The sequence below is a fragment of the Gadus macrocephalus genome, chromosome 15, assembly GCF_031168955.1.
Source record: "Gadus macrocephalus chromosome 15, ASM3116895v1".
NCBI lineage: Eukaryota > Metazoa > Chordata > Actinopteri > Gadiformes > Gadidae > Gadus > Gadus macrocephalus.
In genome coordinates this window covers 2,847,419-2,872,676 of record NC_082396.1, presented here as the reverse complement: position 1 = coordinate 2,872,676, position 25,258 = coordinate 2,847,419, and the positions used below count along the sequence as shown (strand labels likewise).

General features: G+C 43.4%; 1 protein-coding gene across 1 annotated transcript in view; it reads right to left on the bottom strand.

The window, feature by feature from the left end:
* LOC132473610 (collagen alpha-1(XIX) chain) overlaps positions 1–24,599 on the bottom strand; it is a 40,948-nt gene extending 16,349 nt beyond the window's left edge. Inside the window, exons 1-9 of the mRNA XM_060073816.1 lie at positions 24,342–24,599; positions 21,172–21,291; positions 19,791–19,865; positions 19,598–19,697; positions 13,960–14,083; positions 13,323–13,598; positions 12,175–12,255; positions 11,283–11,430; positions 10,408–10,458 (exon numbers count right to left, since the gene is read on the bottom strand). Coding sequence (XP_059929799.1) covers positions 10,408–10,458; positions 11,283–11,430; positions 12,175–12,255; positions 13,323–13,598; positions 13,960–14,083; positions 19,598–19,697; positions 19,791–19,865; positions 21,172–21,259 — 943 coding nt within the window. The 5' untranslated portion in view covers positions 21,260–21,291; positions 24,342–24,599. The remainder of the gene's footprint in view (positions 1–10,407; positions 10,459–11,282; positions 11,431–12,174; positions 12,256–13,322; positions 13,599–13,959; positions 14,084–19,597; positions 19,698–19,790; positions 19,866–21,171; positions 21,292–24,341) is intronic.
* Positions 24,600–25,258: the final 659 nt, after the last annotated feature.

Below are 25,258 nucleotides of genomic sequence, written 5' to 3'. Positions count from 1 at the left end.
CATGCATCCGTCTGTCTTACCTATCCATAGAGCCATCAATCCATCCGTCTCCACAGTGTCTCTCTACAGTAACACTCTATTCATCTTCATATCTGTCTGTCTGTCCGACCACATAAACACCTACATCTAAAAAGTCCTTCTTCAATCGTCACCGCACAACAATACAACATGATGAATGTGGAAGTGGATCTTTAAATAGCACTCCACCGCCGCAGCCGCATGCAGCACACCGGCTCGTAGGGAGAGGGAAATAAACAGCGGGTAAACATCTTGTTGTCTCCCCTTCCAGAGCTGTGTGTGTGTGTGTGTGTGTGTGTGTGTGTGTTGTGTGTGTGTGTTGTGTGTGTGTTGTATTTGTGTGTGTGTGTGTGTGTGTGTGTGTGCTTTTTCGTGTGTGTGTATTTGTATGCGTGTGTGTGTGTGCTTTTTCGTGTATGTGTTGTGTGTGTGTGTGTGTGTGTGTGTGTGTGTTGTGTGTGTGTGTGTGTGTGTGTGTGTGTGTGTGTGTGTGTGTGTGTGTGTGTGCTTTGCTGCACACAAGACGCGGATGGATTATGTTGGAAGGGATAGGACGGGATGAGGGGGAGAGGGAGGGATGAGAGGGAGGGATGAGGGGGGGAGAGGGAGGGATGAGGGGGGAGAGGGAGGGATGAGGGATGAGAGGGAGGGATGAGGGGGGAGAGGGAGGGATGAGGGGGGAGAGGATTGGGGGGTGGGATGAGTGGATGAAGAGGCAGGGGGGGGGGGGGGGGTTTGCTGTAGCACAGGGTCAGGACACTGTGGGGGAGCTGTGTTCGCTCGCCTGCTAATGACACACGCCACTGTGTCTCGGAGCTCATGGCGGGTGCGCGAGCCACAAGACAATCTGGCAACTCCCCAGCATAGGATGAGTAAGGCGAGAGAATAAACACAGCGAGGGAGAGAGGGAGAGAGGAGAGAGAGAGAGAGAGAGAGAGAGAGAGAGGGAGAGGGAGAGGGAGGGAGAGAGGGAGGGGGAGAGGGAGAGAGAGAGGGAGAGAGAGAGAGAGAGAGAGAGGGGGAGAGGGAGGGAGAGAGAGAGAGAGAGAGAGAGAGAGAGAGAGAGAGAGAGAGAGAGAGAGAGAGAGAGAGAGAGAGAGAGAGAGAGAGAGAGGAGATGCACAACTGCAGTTTAATTATGTTTACTTTAGCCTTTTTCTGCTAAGCGTAGCATCTGTCGGGATTAGCCTGAGTCAGACGAGCAGGCCCAGGAAGACATCCCAGGGCACACCTTAGGCCTGTATTGTGTGAGGCACGTTTTCCTTTTTTGGGGGGGGGGGTTTCACCTCGGCCCCAAATCGAACTCCATTTAAATGTGATGTCATGGTGAAGAACCGGGGAGAGGTTTGTGGTCGTTGGGACTGTGTTGATATACTGAATGGCAGGTCTTTGAGGATCTGCAGGAACTGGATCTTCAAGTAACACTGATATCTTCAGGGCCGGCCTTGAAATGCCTGTGGGGTGACAGCAGGAAATACCTTTGGTGACTTTCCATTCGCTCAGCAGTCGATGGGCCCGCGGACCGGGCGAGACCAAAGTGTCTGATAAAACATTTTCCTTCCATGGATTGTCATCGACATATTTTGATACGGATCGTAGCTTTGGAAGTAAAAGTAACACGAAGCTCAAGAGGTTCCCATTTGATTCTGTGACACGGTCACAGATCCTAACCACTGCGTACCACAGGATTTGAATCATTTCAGCCGTGTCATGTGTGTGTCATTTTCTCCCATCGGGGTGAACATCGTGGCTGCAGCGAGTGGAAGGGTCAGGGTAACACGGACTAACCAGACCCCCAGAGTGCCCTGGACCCGGCCCCCTCTGCAAAACGATCCACGCTCACATGGTCCCGCGTGGAATGCCGCCTTCTCAGGTGTCTCCTCGGGCTTTAAATAACATACACACTTTTTTAAAAGCGGAGTATGACGTAACATTTAGGCGAGGAGGCGGTGAGGGTGAGCGAGAGGGATATGTGCTATGGATGAGTATTGGCTTCGATTAGTGAATCTAGCTGATGCCAATGGGTGTGGTAGATTCACAAAGTGAGTTCCCTTTATGGTCATGAGAACGTAATATGGTGTGGTAATGTTAGCTACAGCGTGTTAGCTACACATGAACAAACGAGAGGTCATGTTGTATTTTCATTCATTGTGATCTCTCCAAATGTCGGCCCGAGATTGCTCAAGGTTCAAAAGCTTCATCTCCTTCGAGTATTTTACGGTTCAAACATTGACATTGTGTAATAAGTGTTCACTGTCCTTCACATAACAAAAAAGAACGTTTTTAGTTTCCATAATGATCACCGACATAATGATAATTTAGCATTCAGCTGTACACATTCAGCTTGAAGCATAGGGCTTTGATGTTGAAAAGCAAACGTGTGTCTTTCAGAGTACTCCCATTCCAAGAGCACTCTCTTAGCAGCCAAAGTTTTTAGCTCGCACAAAAACCCTTCACGGCATTGGACGGCGCGGTATTCACTATTATGACAGTAGTTCATCAGCATGCCAGCCCCACGCCAGCTATCAACTTAATTTAGTGCTGAAGGCCAGCCTTGGCACCAGACACATTTGGATGACACCTTCAGATATGACATACACCACCGCCCTGGACACAAAAAAAAAAAGAACTAAAAACTCTCGGCTTCGTTCGTGGCCTGCAGGGCACGACCGCTGATGAACAGGAGGGGGATAGCCTGAAACAATTGATTCCCTGACAAGCCCACATCTAGGTGATGTGCTCTGTATGGAGTGTGTGTCGCCTGGAGATGGCCGTACTTACCCTCTCCCCATTGATCCCCCTTTGCCCTTCTGCCCCCCCCCCCCCGGGTAGAGTGCAGAGACACCTTCACAAACTGGAACATGTATAGTCGGCCTATTGTATCACTATACAGTATATAGACTGTTTGAATACATATTTAAACTGGATATAAACATATATACAGGAGTAGTAGGAGTTAAGAGACGTCAAGGTCCTTCACAAACTGGAAGAATATAAGGTATATATATATATATATATTTCATCATTATTCATATATACTGTATAACATATAGATCAACATTTATACACTGTATAACAATATTCTGTATGATTATATATACACTAGAGAGAGAGGGAGAGGTTGAGAGAGAGAGAGAGAGAGAGAGAGAGAGAGAGAGAGAGAGAGAGAGAGAGAGAGAGAGAGAGAGAGAGAGAGAGAGAGAGAGAGAGAGAGAGAGAGAGAGAGAGAGAGAGAGAGAGAGAGAGAGAGAGAGAGAGAGAGAATGGTAGCAAACACTATCCTCTGTGCCCAAAACAAATTAGCATTGGCCATGCACAACTTGCACCGGAAAATGTACAGCAAAGATGCTTCAAAGTACCGTGAAAACTGTTGCATTGAGGGGCACATACTTAATCACTTCACCTCCGCACACACACACACAGCACACCAACGCTTCAAAGATTATATGTAGCAAGTCACACTTGCAGGGGGCTTATTTCTACAAATAGAGCTGATTTCTTTTAAGTACCATCATGCTGGTCACTGACTCCTCCGTGCCTCTTCCTATTTTCCACCCGCCGTGCCAAACGTATTTGAGCTATCTGGGCGCGTGTTGGCGGGCTAAGCCTGTCAGGGTGGCGGCGCCTATACGGTTTCAAGACCTCAGCCTGCAGGTCAATAAAGCCCAAGCCAGCTTCCATATTATAAAGTGTAGGGGGAGAACGTTTCATTGGGCTCCAGCTGTTGACGGCAGAAAGGCGCCCAGCTCTCCCTGTGCACACCGACAGGAGTCTCCGGCAATATTAGTAATTGAAACACATACTGTGGATCGGATAGTGGTCTCACAGCCTAGCACCAAGCTAGTACTCTATGTCCAGGAACGCCTGTCTGAACCTCAGATGTGTCCTTTTTGAAGGATGCAACATGGGGAGGCCGATTTGTACTGAATGAATATCACACGTGTGTGTATGTGTGCGTCTGTATCACACGTACATACAGACGCACACATACACACACGACCGCAAGAACACACACAGACACACACACACACACACACACACACACACACACAAACACACAAACACACACACACACACACACACACAGACACACAAGCGTCAAACACACCAACAAACAAGCATCAAACACACAAACAGACGCATCAAACAAACAAACACACGTACACACACACTGGCTGCATAGACTAAACAGTTGCCTGGAGAAATCCCTGGAATAGCGCAGTTAAGATATGAAATACTGTGATAGTTCGGCAGACTGCCCCGGCATCAATCTCAACTCTAATGCGTTTGCTATTGAAAGAGACTTTACAAGTGCGCCGTTATGTAACGAAGCAGCTTAGCTCAATCTTGTATCTCACGCGAGAAAAGAGGGAAATGTGTTTCAGGCCGCGTCGATAAGATGAATTTTCCCTGCATCTTGATTCACTACCGTATATTTCACCGCCCGGCAGATTTTACATTCATGTCAAAGATTAATATACCCAACCACGTTGGAGGACTTCAGATGTTTTATTCAAAGGCCAGTTATAACTCAACGCAAACAATTATATAATTTATTAAATACTTTATTTAAATTATACAGCGATATTTATATTTTAGTATCAGCATAATCTTTTGTTTTCATGCCTGGCACAATGGCAGCGCAGTTCGGAAACAAAGCATTTCATTGTGAAAATCTGACCTTTCGAAAACGTTTTATCTCTTTTGAATTTATTAAACAAATACGTCTCTCTCTGTAATGAGTCGGGTTGAGGAATACATAACAGAGAGGGAGAGAGGGAGAGAGAGTGTGTGTATGTGTGTGTGTGTGTGTGTGTGTGTTTTTTTTTTTATGTGTTTGTGTGAGTGTGTGTGCGTGTGCGTGTGAGTGTGTGTGTGTGTGTGTTTTTTTCTGAGTGACTGTGTGTTAATGTGTGTGTGTGTGTGTGTGTGTGTGTGCGTGTGAGTGTGTGCGTGTGTGTGCGTGTGTGTCTGTGTGTGTGGTGTGTGTGAGTGTGTATGTTTGTGTGTGTGTGTGTGTGTGCGTATGTGTTTGTGTGTGTAAGAGGCTTGGCTTCGGGAGCCTCCAGAAAGCTTTGATGAAGGACACTTCGCCGGGTACAGTTGGCCACTCGATAGGCCGGCCGATGCAAGAGGAGGGATCGGGTTTCATCTGGGAGAAGCCCCATCTACTGTCCTGGGTTTCCCACTGGTACTTCCTGTCCTAAGTCCCGCAGTGATGGCCGCCACACTCGTAGCATAACACTGAGCGGAAGTCTCGCTTAATCAAATGGTACGGCTGATTTAGATCCAGAAGCTTTCCTACAGTATACCTTTAGGCACATTTATTCAGAGAATTATAATACGTTTAATGCATATATATGACACGAAACCCTTAATATATGAAAAACTAAGGACGAGATAGGTAGAGAATAAAGTGGAGGAATGAAAAGCAAAGATGGCCAAAGCAAACAAAGTAAAGTAACGCGGCGCAAAGGAAGAGGAATGTTCTCACTGATTATAGTTTAGTACACATAGAGGACGGCTCTGCCGCAGAGTTAAACCATACAGAGCTTAATGCACGTTAAATCCAGAATTATGGTTTGCTTATTTATAGTGCAGATCCATGCACATATATGTCAAGGCTTAGCCAATGCTCATCTAAGAACCCGGGGCTTGGTCCTCGGAACTGTTCGAAGCCATGACCGAGTAAACGCGATCTGCGGATATAAACCGTGCGCACCCCTCTCATTGATGATCTCAATGTTTGATCGACACATAAAGCACACATTATTCTTCAAAGGGGAGAATAATTGCCCCCCCCAATGACTTGACAATGAGCACGAGATAAGAATTACTGTCATTCCCATGCCCTCCAATTAGAATTCATCGATCCATTTATGCAGGACTGTGGTGTACTGAATTCACACAGCTGCTGTCATTCACCAGGCAGAGATAAAAGACTGTACAGAGCCCTGCAGTGCCCGCGACAATGTATGGAGGCTAGGGCTGACATCATCTCTGTCTCGCCTTGGCTGTCATTTCTATTCAACCGTCTATACACACACACATACACACACACACACGCAAAACCTTTCTCTGCAAATGTAATTACAGTTTACCAATGTTAAACATGATGACTGTCGGAATAACGGAATGTTTTGACAGCTAACAGAAATTAAGTGTCAATGAGATCAAACATTTTCATGGTTTTCAATAGAAGTTTTAAATAAAACTTGGATTTGGTCTAGTGGCAAATTTAATTAGACTCACAAAATGGAAAACAAACCTTGGTGCGGCAGGGGCGTTCAATATAAATTCAGCAGGAAATGGGAAATAAATTCATCTTATTTCCATTATCGTTAATGTTTTTTTGGGGTTGGTATCTTTGTTTAAATATTTTTTAACTTTTTACCATGCTTCAATTAAAGCCATTTGATAGTCTCTGTGACGCTATGGTTTCAATGCAGGGATATAGAAATGGATTTCCTTACACACCAAAAGCAGTTAAGCCTCATTCTTATGACCCATACTTATCTCTTTAATTTCCTGGGGGGGGGGGTGCTGGCTGTGGATTAATCATAGCAGTATAATCCCTTTGCAGTGAATTAAAATCCTCCATCCAACTCCTTGACTATGAGGCTGGGAAGTACTGTCGGTTGCGGTTACACATCTGCGATAATCCCCATACATTTCCCCCCAAAACCCTCCCTGTAGGTCACAATTGTGGCCGTTCTCCTTACATTAAGGCTGAATTGAAACACATTACCATGTAGTCTTGTATTCAAGGTCAAGCTTAATTGTCAGGAAGAAGGTTATAGCATACATATACGAAAGCCAGTAATTTTGATAGGATATATATTGCTATATTCATGTGTTTGTCTTCTTCTTCCATGTTTTTTCTGTGTTTTTCTACCTAAATTCCCAATATATAATAGGGGTATGGTGGGCAAAATCAATCAACCAAGAATCAACCAGCCAACCAACTACTCTCTTTATCAATACATCTAAAGACTTGAGTTTATATCACGCACGTTAATGTAGAAAAAAACAAAAAAAACATAAAATACATTTTCAAATGCCCTTTAAACACCTGAAACACTAGAGGGGCCCTTATCAAGAAGAAGAACATGTATTTCCACTACCTGGACCTATGCCTGGCTTGAGCAGCCATGGATTACAATAAAAGGTACAGCAGAAGAGTTCTGACTACAGAGCAGCAACAGAACAGACGGCACACACGCAAATCACAGGCTGACAGACCGGCAGCGCCTCAGCCGAAAGATATAACAACTGGTTCCGTCCGGGGTTTTAAACTTCCAAATCCATACAGGGCCGGTGTGGGGAGAAAAAAAAATACTAGTCTTCTCCCCTGACATCAAAAGAAACATTGAGTGCAGAGAGACAACACAGTCCACAGTAAAACCCATTAGCGGAAGAAATCATAGCCTTCCAGGGGTGTCTGCATGCAGACTTGTGCTATAGGGGTGTTTACCTCCAGCAGGTAGGGAGAGGTGGAGGGAGTGGTAGGGACGAGGGAGGCTATAGTGGAGATAATTAGGAGGAATAAACAGCTCCAGATACAAAAACAGCGGCGGGGAAAGTAGATTTGAACTAATTTCGCAGGCTTATCAGATGCAGATAAGACTAATCGGCCGAGGAAACGCTAAAAGGATACGCAGAACAGACCAAAAGAAGAAAAGGACATTTATTTTCGTAGAATCTGCTGCCATGGCTGTTATGAAACCAAAACTGATCGGAAATATCCAATCTTTTTTATGTATGAGTACTTTGTATAGTATTTTAATAGTATGTGTCCTATTATAAAGTAAAAAAGAAAAGAAAAAGAAAAGACCCTTTGAAACAACTTAATTGTTTGGTTGCACGTCTATCTTATCAAACTATTCGGTTCTATTACATCAAGGGTTTATAATTTAATGTCCAGCATACAGCTGCATGAATTGCTCACAAAATACACAACCAATTATACTCATACAATGCATAGACTATACATTGTTCAGGTTTGTGAAGGCCTGTGTGTACACAGCAACACAACGAATGAATAGTAATCAGCTAGGATGTAGCCAGTGTTATTTCTCCTAAGAGCTCATAATTCAACCGCCCTTTTGGTTGACGTCTGTTGGCGATGTTGGGGAGCCCAGAGGTTATGAGGCCACCACTACCAGTGTGCCTCTCTGGAAAAGTGACAGCTTATGATGAAGGCCACTGTATATGGGGCTTAAATCATGTTTGTCCCTCAAATTTATCGATTCGGTACTCAAAGACCATAATGGGATTCCATATGAATTCTGTCCTTCATTTAGTGAGTAAACTGTGCCAAGTATTGATTTGTTGAAGACCCCAAAATTAGATTGGGGGTGTTGGTGGTTTCGAGTTGCTGACGCATAGAGAGGGACATGACCCGTCGATGCAACGGAGGAGTCACTGAGTTAATTATCAGGAAATGAACTGGGATCACTGTGTTGTCCGTTATGAGGTGTAGCTCTGTCCAATTACCAGGCACTATTTAGATTCATGGGCAGTGTATTTAAAATGTCCTTCTATCGCTTGCTGGTGACGTTACGATGCTTTTGAATTTTCCTTGAAAACAAGCATTAAGGATTAGACCTCATCTTTAGAAATTGTTTGAAAGATGTTCAAAGTTAAAGATAGCAAGCTGGTATTATTGTGCATAACTTCGAACAAACAACCTTGTCCGATCTTAGGTAGCAATGCATCATAGACCCACCGTTTTGTGCATAAGCACACAGGCACACACCCAACCACACACATATACACTCTATTTTAATTGAAGTTCGCATTTGTTCCGTCAATTATGAAAGTGAAGCCAGGAGGATAATTACAAATCAATTTCAACACCTAAACAAGCAATCATGCCGTTGCAAAAGTTACAAAATCATAAAACGGGCCTAATTTAACTTTCTGTCACATCATTTTCAGCTGGCAGATTTTAACATCAGACACTGTTATCACAGAATTGACAGCTGGTTTCTCAATAATTATAGGAGAAGGTTGCGTGAATAAAGTAAATGTCAAACACATACTGATCACTAAAATATAATATATATTGTAATTTTTTATATTCCTTTAAAGTCACTCAAACGGGTTTAGTTATGGAATTGTCTTCAATCAAGATGATAGTGACGACTTGAGGTAAAATCTTCAAATACCAGCCTAATAGGTTCCTCTGGGCATGGCATACCTTATCATAAAAAAATTAAAAAAATACCCGGGAGGCTCAAATATATAATTAATAAGAGATTAATATTTTGCTGTTTGCCTGATTAATGGAACACATGGGTGCAGAGTTTTTCTTTTTCTGAATGCTTAAAATCCTAGTAATTGCGAACCTGGCGAGAAACACCATCCAAGACAGTGCAACTATAACACTAAGAACAAACTTATAATGTTGACAGAAATAGCCCAATTCCCACTCCGAGCGCACGGTCCTACTGGTCCAGTGATGGAATGCTCGTATCACTTTTACGCCTTCAAGGAATTGTGATCTTCCAAAAACAAAAATACTGCAGCGGTCCAGGAATACGCCGTAATCCCATGATCATATCCGGATAATTAGGCTGTTGACCCTATAGAAGCCATCTGCTCTTAATATCCAGGCCTTAATAGGCATCCCAGCACCTGCGTATTCCCAGGCATTCTACTCAGAGCCAAACCTGTCGGCTCTGCTGAAAGCAGGCATCTCTCTTGTTCCAGGGCTTTGTTAACTTATAGCATGCTCTAAAGGCGAGCCAGTCAGGCAATACATTCTTTTAGTAGCTATAGTTTACGACTACTAGTTAGAATTATATATATATATAATTATTTTAAAAATATGTTTGCATGTGTTGATCTGCATATGTGTAACAAATGCGAAATATAAGCATCGCTGATCTCGTATGATCTATCACATGTTTTAATATAAACTTATGGTAAGTGTTGGTGTAGAAACCTCCTTGTTGGCTACAGTCGGGGGAATAACACAGCATCTCTGCCGCATCATTTCAGTTAGGTCATGGGAGGTGTAAGAAAGGCAGAGGTACAGAGACACAAGGCAATAAAGAACCCACCCACAGCCACGAGCCACTAACAATGGCTAGAATTCAGATGACTATGCTTCTTTTTCTCTGTCTGTTTATGAGGAGCAAATTATTTGGTATTGGAAGGCCTCCAATACCTGTACACAGTTAAACTTGGGAGCAGACAACCATTTGTCTTTGGAGTGAAGTTAGCACTCGATAACGGTTTGCCTCAGTTTTATTTTTAGTCGTATTTTCGCTTTCTTGGTTTTTTCAAGCTGCTGCTGTTTTGTGGTTTAGTGATGCGGTGGTTTAGTGCTGGGGGACAGTGAATGCATCAAACCTCATCCAATCAATAGTGCTAGGTTGTCACCTTTCTCCTCTGTAAGTCCCGGAAGTCCAGCCAAACCTGGGAGGCCAGTATCTCCCAACATAAAGTTATCATACCACTAATATCAAAGTACATGTACAGTAGTTCATTACAGTACAGTACAGTACATTACAAGGTACAAATGAATGCAGACACTTAAATGCAACAATTAAAAAATAGATTTCTATGAAAATAATATGAATTATTACATATTAAGACACTTGACGGTAATAATATAGGGAAATGTCTGTCTCAACTAATAACTATAAAACTGATACAATAACTGAGCTGGCAGACAACGTGACTAACTATCACGCCATAAAGCAACGTACAAAATCTGAAGGGAAAATAAGGTTTTACTTAATAGTCGGATCCTTAAGTCCTGAAGGTGGTAGAACCTGCCACATTATCAACGTATGCAAATCAGCGCTGGGGAGGAGACTGCAGATGCAAACGATGCTGTATAAACAGACGCTGGTCAATGACAATAGCCATAGCCGCTCTGTCAATCTAGTCTGAGGTCACGTCGACTACGACCTCCATCTGTTTCATATGGCATGAAAAAACATTTCTATTTCCTCATGTTCTATTCAAAAGTCGGGCTGATTCCATAGGCAAGGACATTCTCTTATAGACCGCACTTGTTTATGCTAGCTATTGGTTTGTTTGTTTGTATTACCCGGAATCCATCCAATTACGTGCTGAAGCGAATCGAGGCCTAATACAAGGTTGAAGTCGGGTGGGATTCACTCCAAGCACAGACGCAGGACATGCCTGTACTGCCGCTGACTTCCTCCGTTGGTTTCTCTGCCCACCGACGGGCAGAGCGGTGGGCGGTCTCAATGACACAACGCGCTCTCACTCCATTAGACCACCTTAATTGGATTTGATTGATCGTACCTTTTCAGCCGGACACGGGCATCCGTCAAGCGGCGGCGGGGGGGCGGCGGGCAGGGAGAGCATCAGGGGCAGCCGCCCTGTCACCGGGGGAGCGGGGGTCTCGTCAGATGTCTTATTGGCTCCCCACTGGATCGATGCAGAGATTTTAATCATTTAGTCTCCTCAGATAAATGGCGAGGTAAATCAAAGGCACGGCACTATACAGCGCAGAGCGGGGCCCCGGTAGCCGCTATCTGTCGATGCGCCGGGTATTTTTAGATATGCTAATAGGTCCGAACGAGGACGGAGAAAAAGGCAACGCGACAGTGGTAACTACTTACTACTTTTTAGAGTTACATTTCTACTGCTCATATGGTGCACGGATGTATTCCCATACATTTGTTGTCGTCTCTATTCAGAGAAAATGTTTAATCTGTTTATAATTCATATTAATATCCTGTCTTTTCTGCTGTGACACCCTCATTTCCTTTCTGCGATTAGCTAAGCACATCTTATCTTATCCTAGTCTTAATTAATACTCTATATTTTAGTGAAATTAAAGTTTGCCACGTCTTCGAATATCTCCCCAAGGTCATGTCTCTATCTCCCCAGCGGCGGTAATTCAACACGGACGAACAGAGTGACCATATGGATGCAGAGGTCAGAGGTGAGGGCTGCCATTTGAAAAGGGATGTAATGCAAACCCTTCATTGATTCAATGCGTCTTGATTCCTGGCTATCTTTACACGAGTATCTCGTAACTGATGGGGTCCGAAAGAAAAGGAAACGAGACCGGCTGCACGAGGCCTTCGCGCTTCGGTCCTTGGACATGTGTAGGAGAGCGCGAACGCATAAAAATGCATAGAAAGAACCAACATTGCACCGTTTCACCTTGGCTTCCTGCAGCTCACAGCAGTTCTCCATCTCAGCCATGTACGGATCACAGTAGATAAGGATTTGTTGAACTTCTATCTGTAGGGGGGGGGGGGGGGGGGGGGGGGGGGAGGGGGGGGGGGGGGGGAGAGAAGGGAAAGAACAATGATTTAAGACACAAGCTGCACAAGGTTGTTTCTAATCTCATAACCGTTTGAGTGTGAACATTTATGAGATCACGCACAGCGGGCTGTAAATCCGCCCGCTGAGTGCTGTTGTTTCAACATCTGCTCTGCGGTGGTGCAGCGTGGAGATTCTGCTCTTCTGTGACGCACTGCCGCCTACGCCGAACGATACTTAAACTCCATTATGTTTTAGTTACGATTTAGTTAAACTCCAGAACAGCAGAACACTCTAGTGGTTAGGGGGTTTGACTCCCAGCAGAAAGGTTACATTTCCACGCTCTGTCTGGCGTCTTGATTAGCGATGAGTCATCCCTCAGCCCTCTACACCTGCTCCCTATTTTGGCCTGCACATCGTGATGATGTCGCATCCAAATGCTGCCTCCATTTGGGAAGCATAGGAGCATTGGAATGTTAGCTTTGTGTTAGTGGTTATGGAGTTTTTCGTCCTTTTTAAGTTACTAATCGGGAAAATGATTTTGGCATTATTGGGAGACATTCTTGTGTTTTCTTGTTTTAAAGGGTTAGGGTTTCTCAGGAGAGACGTAGCAAACCAACATTTTCATTAGCCTAGGTTACGATATATTCACGTTGATTTCATGACACTACACCTCTCAAAATCCTCTCGAAATGAGGAACTATCGGCAACAAAAAAATCCCATGATGCAATCTGATGTACAAGACCTATCACATGTATCTAAAACAGCAATACTAAACTGTTTGACTATCGACCAAAAAACGATGTATATTTAGAGAAGCTATGCATACAAACAACAGCTCAAATACTACTTATACACTTCCACTAGTAAGACTACGAAGCCCTATCACACGTATCTTAAACAGCCGTACTAAACAGGTTCACTATCGACCCAAAAAGTGTGTACATTTAGAGAAGCTATGCATACAAACAACAGCTCAAATACCACTCCTACACTTCCACACGTACGACAAATAAACAAATAGACAACCACGCGTGTGACGTACGTCCACGGGGCGGCCATCTTCCACCCGCGTGGTGACCAGGGTGCGTCCGCTGCGCTTGATGTCGGCCATGTCCTCGGTCTGCCGCCGCTCCGCCAGCTTGCAGTCCACGTAGAGCGAGACGACGGTGCTCTGCACGGCCACGCCCAGCTTGTGCCACTGGCGGTCGAAGAGCGCGTGGAGGTCGCGGCCCTTGAAGGTGTAGTGGAGGGCGTTCTTCTGGAGCCCCTGGAAGGAGAACTCCACCGCCCGCTTTGCCCCGTCCACGACCAGGGACACCTGTGGCCGAGTATCAGAGGAACGTTCTCGATTTTTTTTCGGGGCTCACACACATTATTCCAGGCTTTGCAAAAACAAAATTTGCTTTTACATCCATTGGGTTTGTGCTTGAATGGTTTATTTTGCCATTTTCTCTTTGACCATTAAAACCCTGAATCCATGGTTGAATCCATTAATGTGTTTACCAAAACATTAGTCTTTTTGGAAGGCCTGTGATGCATACTGGTAATCACAGACACAACTGGGTGAAATTCACATTCCCAGAGAATTTTTAATTTGGCCTCATAGGCTGGGTTTTCGTCACCTAGGAGCGTTAGCATGTTTTTAACATTAACATGTCAACGCATGCAGTAGACCCTACCTGAGTTCCTCCCGTCTGGTCAAATATCTGCCATAGGAACCAGCGGTCTTTCTTCGTTGTTCTTCGAAGACGGTAGAGAGTGACGAAGGAGTATTCACTTGGAAGTCCATTTGGAAACACTAATCTAGAAACGGAAGAATGGAAGACGTCACAGAGCTTTGTCAATGGCGCATTCATTTTCATAAAAGAGAAGCAGAAAAAAGTCTACAAAGATTTTAACTCCACCGCTATGGTTTGATATCAAATCAACAGAAATGCTATCGTAAAGCTCCAGTACGGGAAGTCTTTTATAGCTTTCCGTCACGGGCAATCCAAGGATCAATAAATCACTTCATTATTCTGCTGGTGAACAACGGTTGTCTCATAACTGACACACGCAATTGCACTTTATTAGTCGGATGCGTCCTTATTTGATAAATGAAAGTCATTCAGAATCTGAACTCAATGCAACCCAAACTACACTGCCTACCCTGAGCTACACTGTAAATGGATTAACAATGGCTGCTTAGAAAATGCGACAGCTACGACATGCAATATATATGCACATATGCTCATAATGTGCATGCGTTTGTGTGCGAGTGATGTATCAAACCTCATCCTCTACCACTAACATCCGCCCAAACAAAACAAAAACAACTTTATTAAACGACTCATCCCTTACGCCACCACCTTTTTTGTAATCCCTAATAATACAAAATGTAATAACCTTCAAAATGTGCCTCGATTAGCTTCTGACCGATGCGGGTGTATGGGTTACATTAATGTAGTAAATCAGCGGGCCAAAAAAATGAAGTACATAAACGCGATACATCCGCAGAATCAGCGAAAATAACAATAACAGCACAATGGTAAGGTCGTCGTGGAGACACAGAACCGCCTGGGGGGAGCGAAAGAGCAGAGCAAGAGTTTCCCCGAGACAGTTTGGAAATTAGTTTTCAACCCAATAGATCATCTTGTGTTCACCACGCGCATGAAAGCCTCCCACATTGTGTTTCTGTTCACTTCTTCTCAAACTGCTGGAAAACAGTACATGACTGAAATGATAAATGCCCCAGTAAAGGCTTCCAAAAAAAAGATGGAAAAAAATGAAACGCTTTTATGGGAGGGAAAAAAAGTAGAGGTCTGAGAAGGTTATTTTCCGCCCAAAGGCCAGGGGACTGTTTGCAATTCGATTTAGCAGCAAATGTGTCACGGCTATTTATAAAACTGAGCACTTATGAAATTTGAAAATCAGCACAGAACATCCCTGTATAAAAGGTGCATTCTCGCTGGTGACAAACTGAGACATGATGAGAAGGTTTCAGGATTCAAAGGCGCACATTTAATTGTGTCATTGCTGGGGACACAGAAGCAGGCTAGATCCAGAGGGGGGGGTGTTCTATTACAGTGGGGTTATCAATCAGAAGGATTACCAGGGGCACTTCTGTCACCCCTTCATATTTCTAGTATACACATAAAAAATCATTCACACAAAAACGGTATACAACAATGCCAATGTCCTTGCATAACATTGTACGATATTGTATCTTTGAGTGAGTGCATGGGAAGGATGGTGTGGTTGCGTAGCGTGTCGAGAGGGCTGAGTTCTGAGTTTGATCCCCAACATCCACCGCATCCCTGATCAATACGCATCACCCGGACCTAACGCCGGAACAAGACGTATCTAAATTCACAGCAAGTCGTTTGGGATGAAGCGTGTTCTGCTGAGGGTCCAAACAGAATACACGCGGCGATCGATCGGGCCACCTTGGCCTCTCTCAGTGGGGTTAGGACTTAGGACGGTTCCACATGTAGGAGGAGCATGCTCGGTTTACAAAACACTGTTTGCCTGAAACATGGCCCACTTGATCTCTGAAGGGACCGAGGGGGGGGCGGGGGGGGTCCTTGACCTGGTGTGTGACTGAGAGGATCTGTGGGACGCCTACTGCCTGCTTGATACTCTGTGAATAAATGTTGTTCTAAAGAACACCAACACACTGAGAGAGCGAGAGAGAGAGAGAGGGGGGGGGGAAGAGAGAGAGAGAGAGAGAGAGAGAGAGAGAGAGAGAGAGAGAGAGAGAGAGAGAGAGAGAGAGAGAGAGAGAGAGAGAGAGACAGGGGGAGAGGGAGAGAGACTAAGAGATAGACCAAGCAAGCTATGATATGGTTATTTCTTGGGAATTATCAATGAGCAAACTGTTATGCAATAAACATCTACGGAAAATAGCATCGCGGCATTGATCCGATGGGACGCCGTAAAAACAAATTGAGCTATTAAGATGGAAATAGTACCAAGGTGCCCGTGTGTCATGATGGCTTGTAACAGTTGGCAACTGCATCAGACTAATTTTGCGAGAGCGCATATTTTATCGCTCCGTCTTTAATGGAGTATGTCTTTAATGGTGTATCTCGAACATTACATCAATGCGTGAGGTATCGAAAAACAGTCAAGAATTACTACTCTAAACCAAACGGATGTTTGTGTCAAAGTATTCCATGTCCCAGAGGCACAACACAACTTAGCAAACTCATACCAAAGAATGCAAGGATCATTCAACTTAGTGGAATATATATATATATATAATGTAAACACAATATTGTTGAGAGCCTTTCAAAGATATGTCAGTGGATAAACTGAAAGGATCCAATTATGTAGTATTGAAATTCTATTTCACGGCCATAATACGGACTATAGGGGCTGCTTCGTCCTTGGGTGCCCTCCTTGAAAACATCAAAGAATCCACACCTACTGGGTGCACTTCATACAGAGAGGGCCACTGTAGCTTTCCTTCGGCGTGAGACAAGCATTTGCATTCAAACAGTGGATTCCTGCACTTGAATGCTGTCCAGAGAATACTGACTTCACCGTTTACCTAGACATCCCTCATGAACCATGGTATGTATTCAGGGTATGTATGTGTTTGTATGTATGTGCCTATATGTAAATGCACTTTATATTTATTATATAGGTATATGCCTTTATATGTCTTTATTATGGATAGGGTTTTGACAATTCATTTATTTAAATGGCTTTTTTAAGTTGCATCAGTATCTGTGAAATCTGTTGCAAGTCGTTTTAATAAGCAGTACAAGACTGTACGATACAAGACCGACTGTCTTGTATTAAATAATCTTCAATTCAATCCCACTTGATTATACGAACATGTTTTTTGACAATATGCCTGCACGTTACATAACCATCGCAGTGGAACGTCACGATGTAAACAACAATGTTTGCGGTTGAGCCCAAAGGACCTAAAGTGATTGTGAGCAACTCATTTGCATATAGCAACATTAACATGGACAAATATACTTGTCTGCCGCGAGTGGAACTAATTAATATTCTGCAAAACTTTTCTAATAACAAAAACATCTAATTTGTAGAGGAAAAATAACAATATATTGTCCCCCTGTGGCTCTTTAATATCAAACTGCTTACAGCGATAATGAAGAACCAGCTGTTCGCTCCTCTAGCCAAACATCGGATGCAAAATCCTGCAGGGTTTCTGTGTCAGACAACGGCAGGAGTTGGATATGAAGCACAATAGCTACACAAGGTGCAGTGTCTGGCCATGCAACGCAGTACAAGGTGTACAGAGATGACCATTACAGCACAGGCAAATCCCCTCGTTCAGCTGCAATATGTAATTCAATCCGGGACTCGTGTTTACCATCTCCAACAAATGAACCTGCATCTATGGTGACCTCTGTGTGCTGTGATATGCATGACATCACGCCTGCTGAAGGCCTTTTGGGTTTTGGAGGACAGAAAAGAGGGCATTTAAACTGTGGCAATAATAAAGTGAGCGGGCAAGCAAAATATGTTTTAGTGGCGGTGGAAAGAGAGGGTCTGGAAGAGGCCCCTAACCTCAGTTCACATGCCCACTCGCGGCCTTATTTCCCCCAGCTGACGCGCACCATCACCTGTCAAAGGGCTCTGATAATTGGATATGAAGGGGCTACCCGTGGGCGAGTCTGTCTGGAGGGGTGGGGGTACGGGAGCAAAGACCACCCACTCGGAGATTGCGGACGGACGGCGAAGGGAAACAGAGATCGCAGATCACCTGACTTGAAGATTCCTCCCCTGACCACAGAGAGCAAGCGGTTACTGTATTTACAGTGGCGTGTGTGTGTGTGTGTGTGTGTGTGTGTGGTTGTATGTCCTGTTAAAACCCTAAAAATACCCTGCCCTTCCCAGAGAATGGCAGAGGGTTTCTCAGAAGCTGACCCCGGGAATGTAACAATAAAGAAACAAACGCAGTAATAAGCGTTTATTCCTGACGTCATTTCCATTGACGCTTCATCGACCCAAATCAACCCATGATAAATCCCTCAACCAACTTATTGGCCAGGAAGAGATTCCACGGGGTATCTCTGTCATTGTGCTCCTATAGGTAACTTGAAGCTGTATTATATTTCATCACAATTTAACCACATCCCAACCTCGGCTGCATTATTCATGCAGGTGAGGTCTGAAGTGCAGGCCAGCCAGTAGACTAGGGAATACACTGTGTGTGTGTGTGTGTGTGTGTGTGTGTGTGTGTGTGTGTGTGTGCGCGGGTGTGTGTGTGTGTGTGTGGGTGTGTGTGTGCGTGCAATTCATGCAGTGTCTCCAGTCCTGCCTCATTATACCTACTTATAAGTCACCTGCATGGCTTTTTTACCTTTACAATTTTTTCCCATATTTTATTTTAAACCAGTGTACGGTATATCAATTCGGTTTAAATGCTTCCTCGTATAACAGCTCGCCCCTCAGTGTGCCCCACCTGACCCGCGTTAATCTAGCTGTTGCTCTAGGAGGGTCGCCCCCGGTTTTGTTATTCCAGTGAACCTGCCATGAAGCTAACTTGTGGTGCTTCTTGTGGGTCTTTTTTTCAGGATAAGCAGCTGTTTAAAAAGAAAGGCACAGCTGAAGGGAGACAGTAGACTTTCAGCGTAGGAGGTTTGGCTCGTGGTTGCAATCCATGCGCTGATTATCACGTGTGTGTGTGTGTGTGTGTGTGTGTGTGTGTGTGTGTGTGTGTGTGTGTGTGTGTGTGTGTGTGTGTGTGTGTGTGTGTGTGTGTGTGTGTGTTTTTGACTTGAAATTTAAAACAAGGATTCCAGCATAATGGTTGTTTTTTGTTACCCATGGCTGGGAGGAATATCTGAATAGCCTTCTGCATTACGATGTGTTTCCCGTTCTATGTGATGCATTATTAAAGCCTATAGAATAGGGCTGGGCAGTCATTCAATGTTATAGTTTATCGTTTAACTGAAGATATCGACTTACCGTGATACCCAGGTTTGAAACGTCTGTGAGAAAGGCGTTTTATTATGTTATTTTTGGTCATACTTAAAATGAACATTTGCTATAATGTACTGACAAGCAGTTACTTAAGATGGTATTTTAAATTCCTTAGCAGATTGTAATATCTACAAATTTCAAGTAAAATTCCCCACAATAATCTTGATAATACATTTTCCAATATCTCCTGCTCCTACTATAGTTGGGTGTAATACCTTGATTTGTACAAACTTCAGCAATATACAAACAGCAAAATGTACATTTGATACACATAAACACATCACAAGCACATGAATACATACACACACACACACACACACACACACACATGCAAAAACACACTGACAGACAGACTCACACACACAGACTCACTCTGTTGGTTTAATAAGCGGGATGCTTCCCAATCGAAAGGATGTTCTGTTCCCGGCCACCGTCCCCTTCCGCAGTAGAAACTTTTCTGTGAGGTCAAACCCTGCAGAAAGAGACGCATACAGCGGGTGTGAAACAGCCTGTGTGTCGATGCTGAATGAAGCTCTCTTGTGCTCTCTCGAAAAGAAGGTTGTACCTGTTATGGCCAGCGGACGATCTAAACTGTCGGAGAAGCGACGGTCCTCAACGTGCAGGGATGGGCAAGTCTCATCTGGATGAGGAAAATATCAACGCATGGTCATGGGTCAAAAGACCGGCAAACCTCTCCAGCACAATGAAATAAACAAGAAACCTAATGAGTGTTGAATATTAAGAGATCGTTTTACTTTATTTCCAATGCACATTTGTTGGATTGGATTTGGTTCTATGCATTTATACGGGGGAATGCCGTACACACATTTGTGTGTGTGGGCATTCAAGTGTGCCTGCATTTGTGTGTGTCAGCTGATGTTCAAGCTTTATATGTGTGTGTGTGTGTGTGTGTGTGTGTGTGTGTGTGTGTGTGTGTGTGTGTGTGTGTGTGTGTGTGTGTGTGTGTGCGTGTGTGCTTGAGTGTGTATTGGTGTGTGTGCCTGTATGTGTATGTGTGAGCTGATGTTCAAGCTTTATATATGTCTGTGTGTGTGTGTGTGCATGTGTGTTTGTGTGCGTGTGCGTGTGTGTGTGTGTGTGTGTGCATGCGTGCGTGCGTGTGAGTTATTTTGTGTGTAAGGAGCATTAAATGTTAAGATTTGAATGCATAAAGAGTGGAAATATAGTGAGAGGGGATTGTCTTCTCTAAGATAATACAGCTGTGAAGGGTGGATTTTCTCTTCATGGCAAATGTATCCTTAAGCCATAAACACCTTTGAGATGATATTGGAATAATATGAATCCATAATGTTGTCCTAGGATTATAACGTTAGCCGTTCTTATTCTAGGTTTGCTGGCTCTGCAATATAGATATACGATGGTCTCAGCTTTGCTATTACACCTCAGAGAAAATAAATGTCACAGAAGGGGGATACTTTTTCTTTCTCCAGCCTTGTCTCGAGTCTAGAGGCAATGACAAGGGTTGCCTGTTTTAAAAGTGCTTATGGTTGAGGAACAACACAACACAATAACTGAGAAGAACATATTTCAGCTGAAGTGTGCGGTAGCAGTATGTAGCTGGAGACGTGTGAGCCCATTGCCTGGTGACATAGTAGCTCTCTGAAGATGGATCAATTGTATAAACACAGCCTGACATTGCTACCTGTATCTATCCCTTTATGTATTGGGAAGAAAACAAACCACCATTGCATTGTACAGATGATACACACTAAGGAGACATCATAGAAGACGAAATAAAAACATAAATCATCTCATACATAGATACATGACCAGTGTTCCACTGTGTTTTTCTGTGTGTGTGTGTGTGTGTGTGTGTGTGTGTGTGTGTGTGTGTGTGTGTGTGTGTGTGTGTGTGTGTGTGTGTGTGTGTTTGTGTGTGTCTGTTGTGAAGAAAACAATGTTGGCAGCAAGCCTCCACAACTTACCAGTTCTTTCATTCACTGCCATGCCAAAAGTGCAGCAAACTAAATTTACAATCCAAAGAAAAGCAGTCCATCTCCCGGGGTTACTCATTTCTGTCCAGACACTCAACTCCACTCGAACACCTGAAAGCAAAATAATGACAGTAAAATAGTTTTGGGCAAGTAAAAAATAAGAAAAACAGACAACTACTCAAAGTTTAATCTGCGTTTGTAGTCCGACTACTCCATGCCGCGCTGTCTCGTTTCACTGTGTAAATTGTCTCCAGCTATTACGCGGTTTTAGTAACCGGGTCTTTGATGAACTGTAACACATTCACCATGAAAGGCTCTTCATGAAAAGCTTCTTTAGACATTGGGCATCCGTGTGGGCAAGTCTGCTGGTAAAAAATAACTGCAATTGCTTGTGAGTGTCAAACGTAATAAGAAGATGGTATGTTTTGATGCTGCATCTAAAGCATCCATAGTACAATATGGATCCTGACAGTTCCCCTAACATCCTTTGTCTTTGGTGTTTGTCTGACTTTGGTTTGGTGTGTGTTTACTTGAAACAACACCTGTTAAGTTTTGAAGTAGCTTTTAGAGCTTTTTATTTATCTTTATTTTCTGAGGCTGCTAACTTAACAGTCAGCAAGTTTGACTGTATTCATATCAATGTTTTAAGTTTTCCGCCATCAGTTTCATAGAATATCAAATACCACAATGAAAGAAAGTCAATTTTATGAATCACTTAAATCACTTCAAATAATGTTGTCATATAAGATGGCTTAATGTAGTTTGTCTTTAACACAGGCATTGTGGCACATCTTCACCCTCAACCAGGTGATACAGTGATTGTGACATGCACAGTAGCTGCTTCATCATGTCCCTAATTCCAAACCTTAACCCCCTCCTCACTCTGAGTCGACCCTTCAGCGTTGGCTCTACCCTGACTCGTTCAAAATATTCCATGTGACAAAACAGGTATCGAAGGCTTCATGGACATGAGGTCACCACGTGCCTTTCACTTTGCGATGACACCATTTGGAGTCATGCCAAACCTTAGAGCTAGCATGTAGCCTGTTACTGTAAAGGCCTATTTAATATCCAACATGCTTCAGCATCACATGAATAATTGCTGAATCTCATTACAAACAATCCATTACTTATTATACACTGTGTACATTAGTCTACTTTTAATCCATTAGGCTGACTACTAGCTACAGAAGAAAAAAATATCTGAATTAAAGGGGTAGTTCGGAATTTTGGACATAGGGCCTGATTCCCAAGTGAGCATTGGTATTCTATATCACTGGAGACAGTTTAACACATTTCATTCAGTCCTTCTAGTTGCGCTCGTGCTAGGCTAGCGCACGGCAACGGGCAATGCTAGCCTGCTATTAAAAACAGTCTTACCCACTCCACAGTACACCCGAGGTAAATCAATTATAACGCCAGACTATATATTTAAATGTCTGTGTTGATAGAATAATGTTAGAAATAAAACTAACCTTGCATCGCATGAATCATCGAGGGACTACTTTCTCAGCAGAAGCGGAATTTTACTAAGCGCTGGTTAGGTTTGTAACCGAATCACGACAGAAGAACGTAAACAGAGAAGCGTGGGACAGAAGCGCAATTGAACGACTAGGCAACATGATGGTTCAGTGTGCTTTTAGAAATTGTAGAAATAAACGGTACAGATGGGCACCACAAAGTTTCCACCAATTTCCAGTGCGAGATCCAGAAAGGACTCAACTGTGGCTTGTTGCTGCTGGCTTGGACATCAAAACACCGGCTCGTACATGTACGGTTCGTTGGATACAACAAATTCCTCATAATCGTCTTCCAAAGCAGATGCATCGCTAACTCCTCCAAACGTGGGCATATCTTGTTAATTGAATACGCTTATAGAATGCCTTCGTTCACTGTACTCTGCGTTTGTAGCAATGACAGCGGCAGGTAACCTAGGTATCAGTCCGCCGCTGCCGTAGCCTACGTACAGGAATATAAACACTGCTGCTGAGACCCCGCAATTCCCTCAAAATGCAATGCAAGGTTGGTTTTATTTCTAACATTATTCTATAAACAGACATTTAGATTTATAGTCTGTCGTTATAATTGATTTACCTCGGGTGTACTGTGGAGTGGGTAAGACTGTTTTTAATAGCAGGCTAGCATTGCCCGTTGACGTGCGCTAGCCTAGCACGAGCGAACTCTGCAACTAGAAGGACTGTATGAAATATGTTAAACTGTCTCCAGTGATATAGAATACCAATGCTCACTTGGGAATCAGGCCCTATGTCCAAAATTCCGAACTACCCCTTTAACAATTGAAAAATATATATAGATCAAATATTGACCTAAAGTAGCTGATACAGCATCTGCATGTCTTACAGATTTCTGAAAACATCCGCAACCATTATTTATTTCCAATTATTCTGCTTATATGAACTTTGTGTCACATTTGTTTATAAAGTGGGCCTCTTTTAAAACAAAGAGATAATACATATCCATGTCATAAAATAATAAGGAAAGAAATATTTAAAAAAAAACACCTTTTAAAAGTTATGTCCTACAACCGTGTTAAGTCTGGAACTTAATTGAAGACACAAATGCTAACCATAGGGAAAAGCCAATCCGCCTCCACCATGCATTATGTTGTTTGTAGACTATCTGAGAAAGACACCATCTACCGCCCGACCACCTCCTCTGTATCATGTTGGGACCCCGAGTCACTCACGCTGTCTTGGACCGTCTTCTTTATTTAGTTCTATGCATTTCTAATGCATAGAACTAATGCATAGAACAAGCATAGTTTTCCTGCTGTCCACACTTAACATTTATGACGAAGACCGTGTCGCTAATGTGTTCATCACCCATTCCTTTTAAGGCACCAAATCACGTTTTGCAGAGCACTGTAAGGAAGCCATGCAACACGGGCACCACACGTTCAGTCATATGGCGCGGTTAAAACACAACATGCGATGTGTCCCGCTCACACTTAAGTTAGAGATCTCCACCAAAAGCTCTCAATGTACTTTCGTGTTAGGAATCAAACCGTGCACACGTCCCGCCGAAACGTTACACCACGGGGGTAAACATGTACATGATCACCCCAACAGCTTCGGATTCAAATTCAATATATAAATGAATTAATGCGCAATAATTGATATCAATAAAGTAGGCTTACTTACGATTGGTGCAGTTTTTTTTCACTCTCTAAAGCAAAAACAAGTCAATCAAAGAGGAAAACATAATCCATGTGTGATTACTATCAGCCCGAAACGTGATTCTGAGACTTGGAAATAAAAGTCAGAGTGGGATCGCTTGCTAGATCGCGGTCCTTATTAGTCGCCCAGTGACCCTCCCACTCTGTCACTCCACTACCATGCCCTCAAGTCTTTGGCAAACAGCAGACACTCAAACATGTAATCAAATGAACCATTCAGATGGTCTCCGTCCCTTTGAGCAGTAGCGCCGGTCGCGTCACTATAAACTTTGATGTATGATCCACATTGTTCCAGGACGTTATATAAAGTTGGCAATGTCCCTCGTATTAAAAAAAAAAAAAAAATCGATACTTGAAGAGGGCTTTTTTCATCTCAGTATGAAAGCCTTTTGTCTATTGAGAAACTATTGAACATTGCTGGTATACGCATATCCCAAGATATGCCTGGCTATTAACCCCTTTGGAATTGGTTGAAATGCATACAATATAATATGTATAAAAAAGGCTAAAAACATCCGTTATTGACCACATTGTGAGGTGCTATGAACACAGGTACATTAATTCCGCTGTGTTATGACTGAAACGGGGCACCAACCCCAGTGCCTTGCTCAAGAGACCCCCAAAAACAGGTGCTGCGGATCCGCACTCATGGCTGTTTAGACAGATGCCTGTATGTCTTCTGCCAACAGACCCACCCACCATCACACAGATGCACACACGCAGACACACACAGACATGCATACATGCACACACATACACACAGTTGGCCTATTAACATAGACGCAGCAACAACAACAAATAATAGAGCAATAAACAAAATAACAAAAGGAAGGAAAACACAACACTTGAGCCTATCTCAATGTATGGTATCTCTGCATTCAA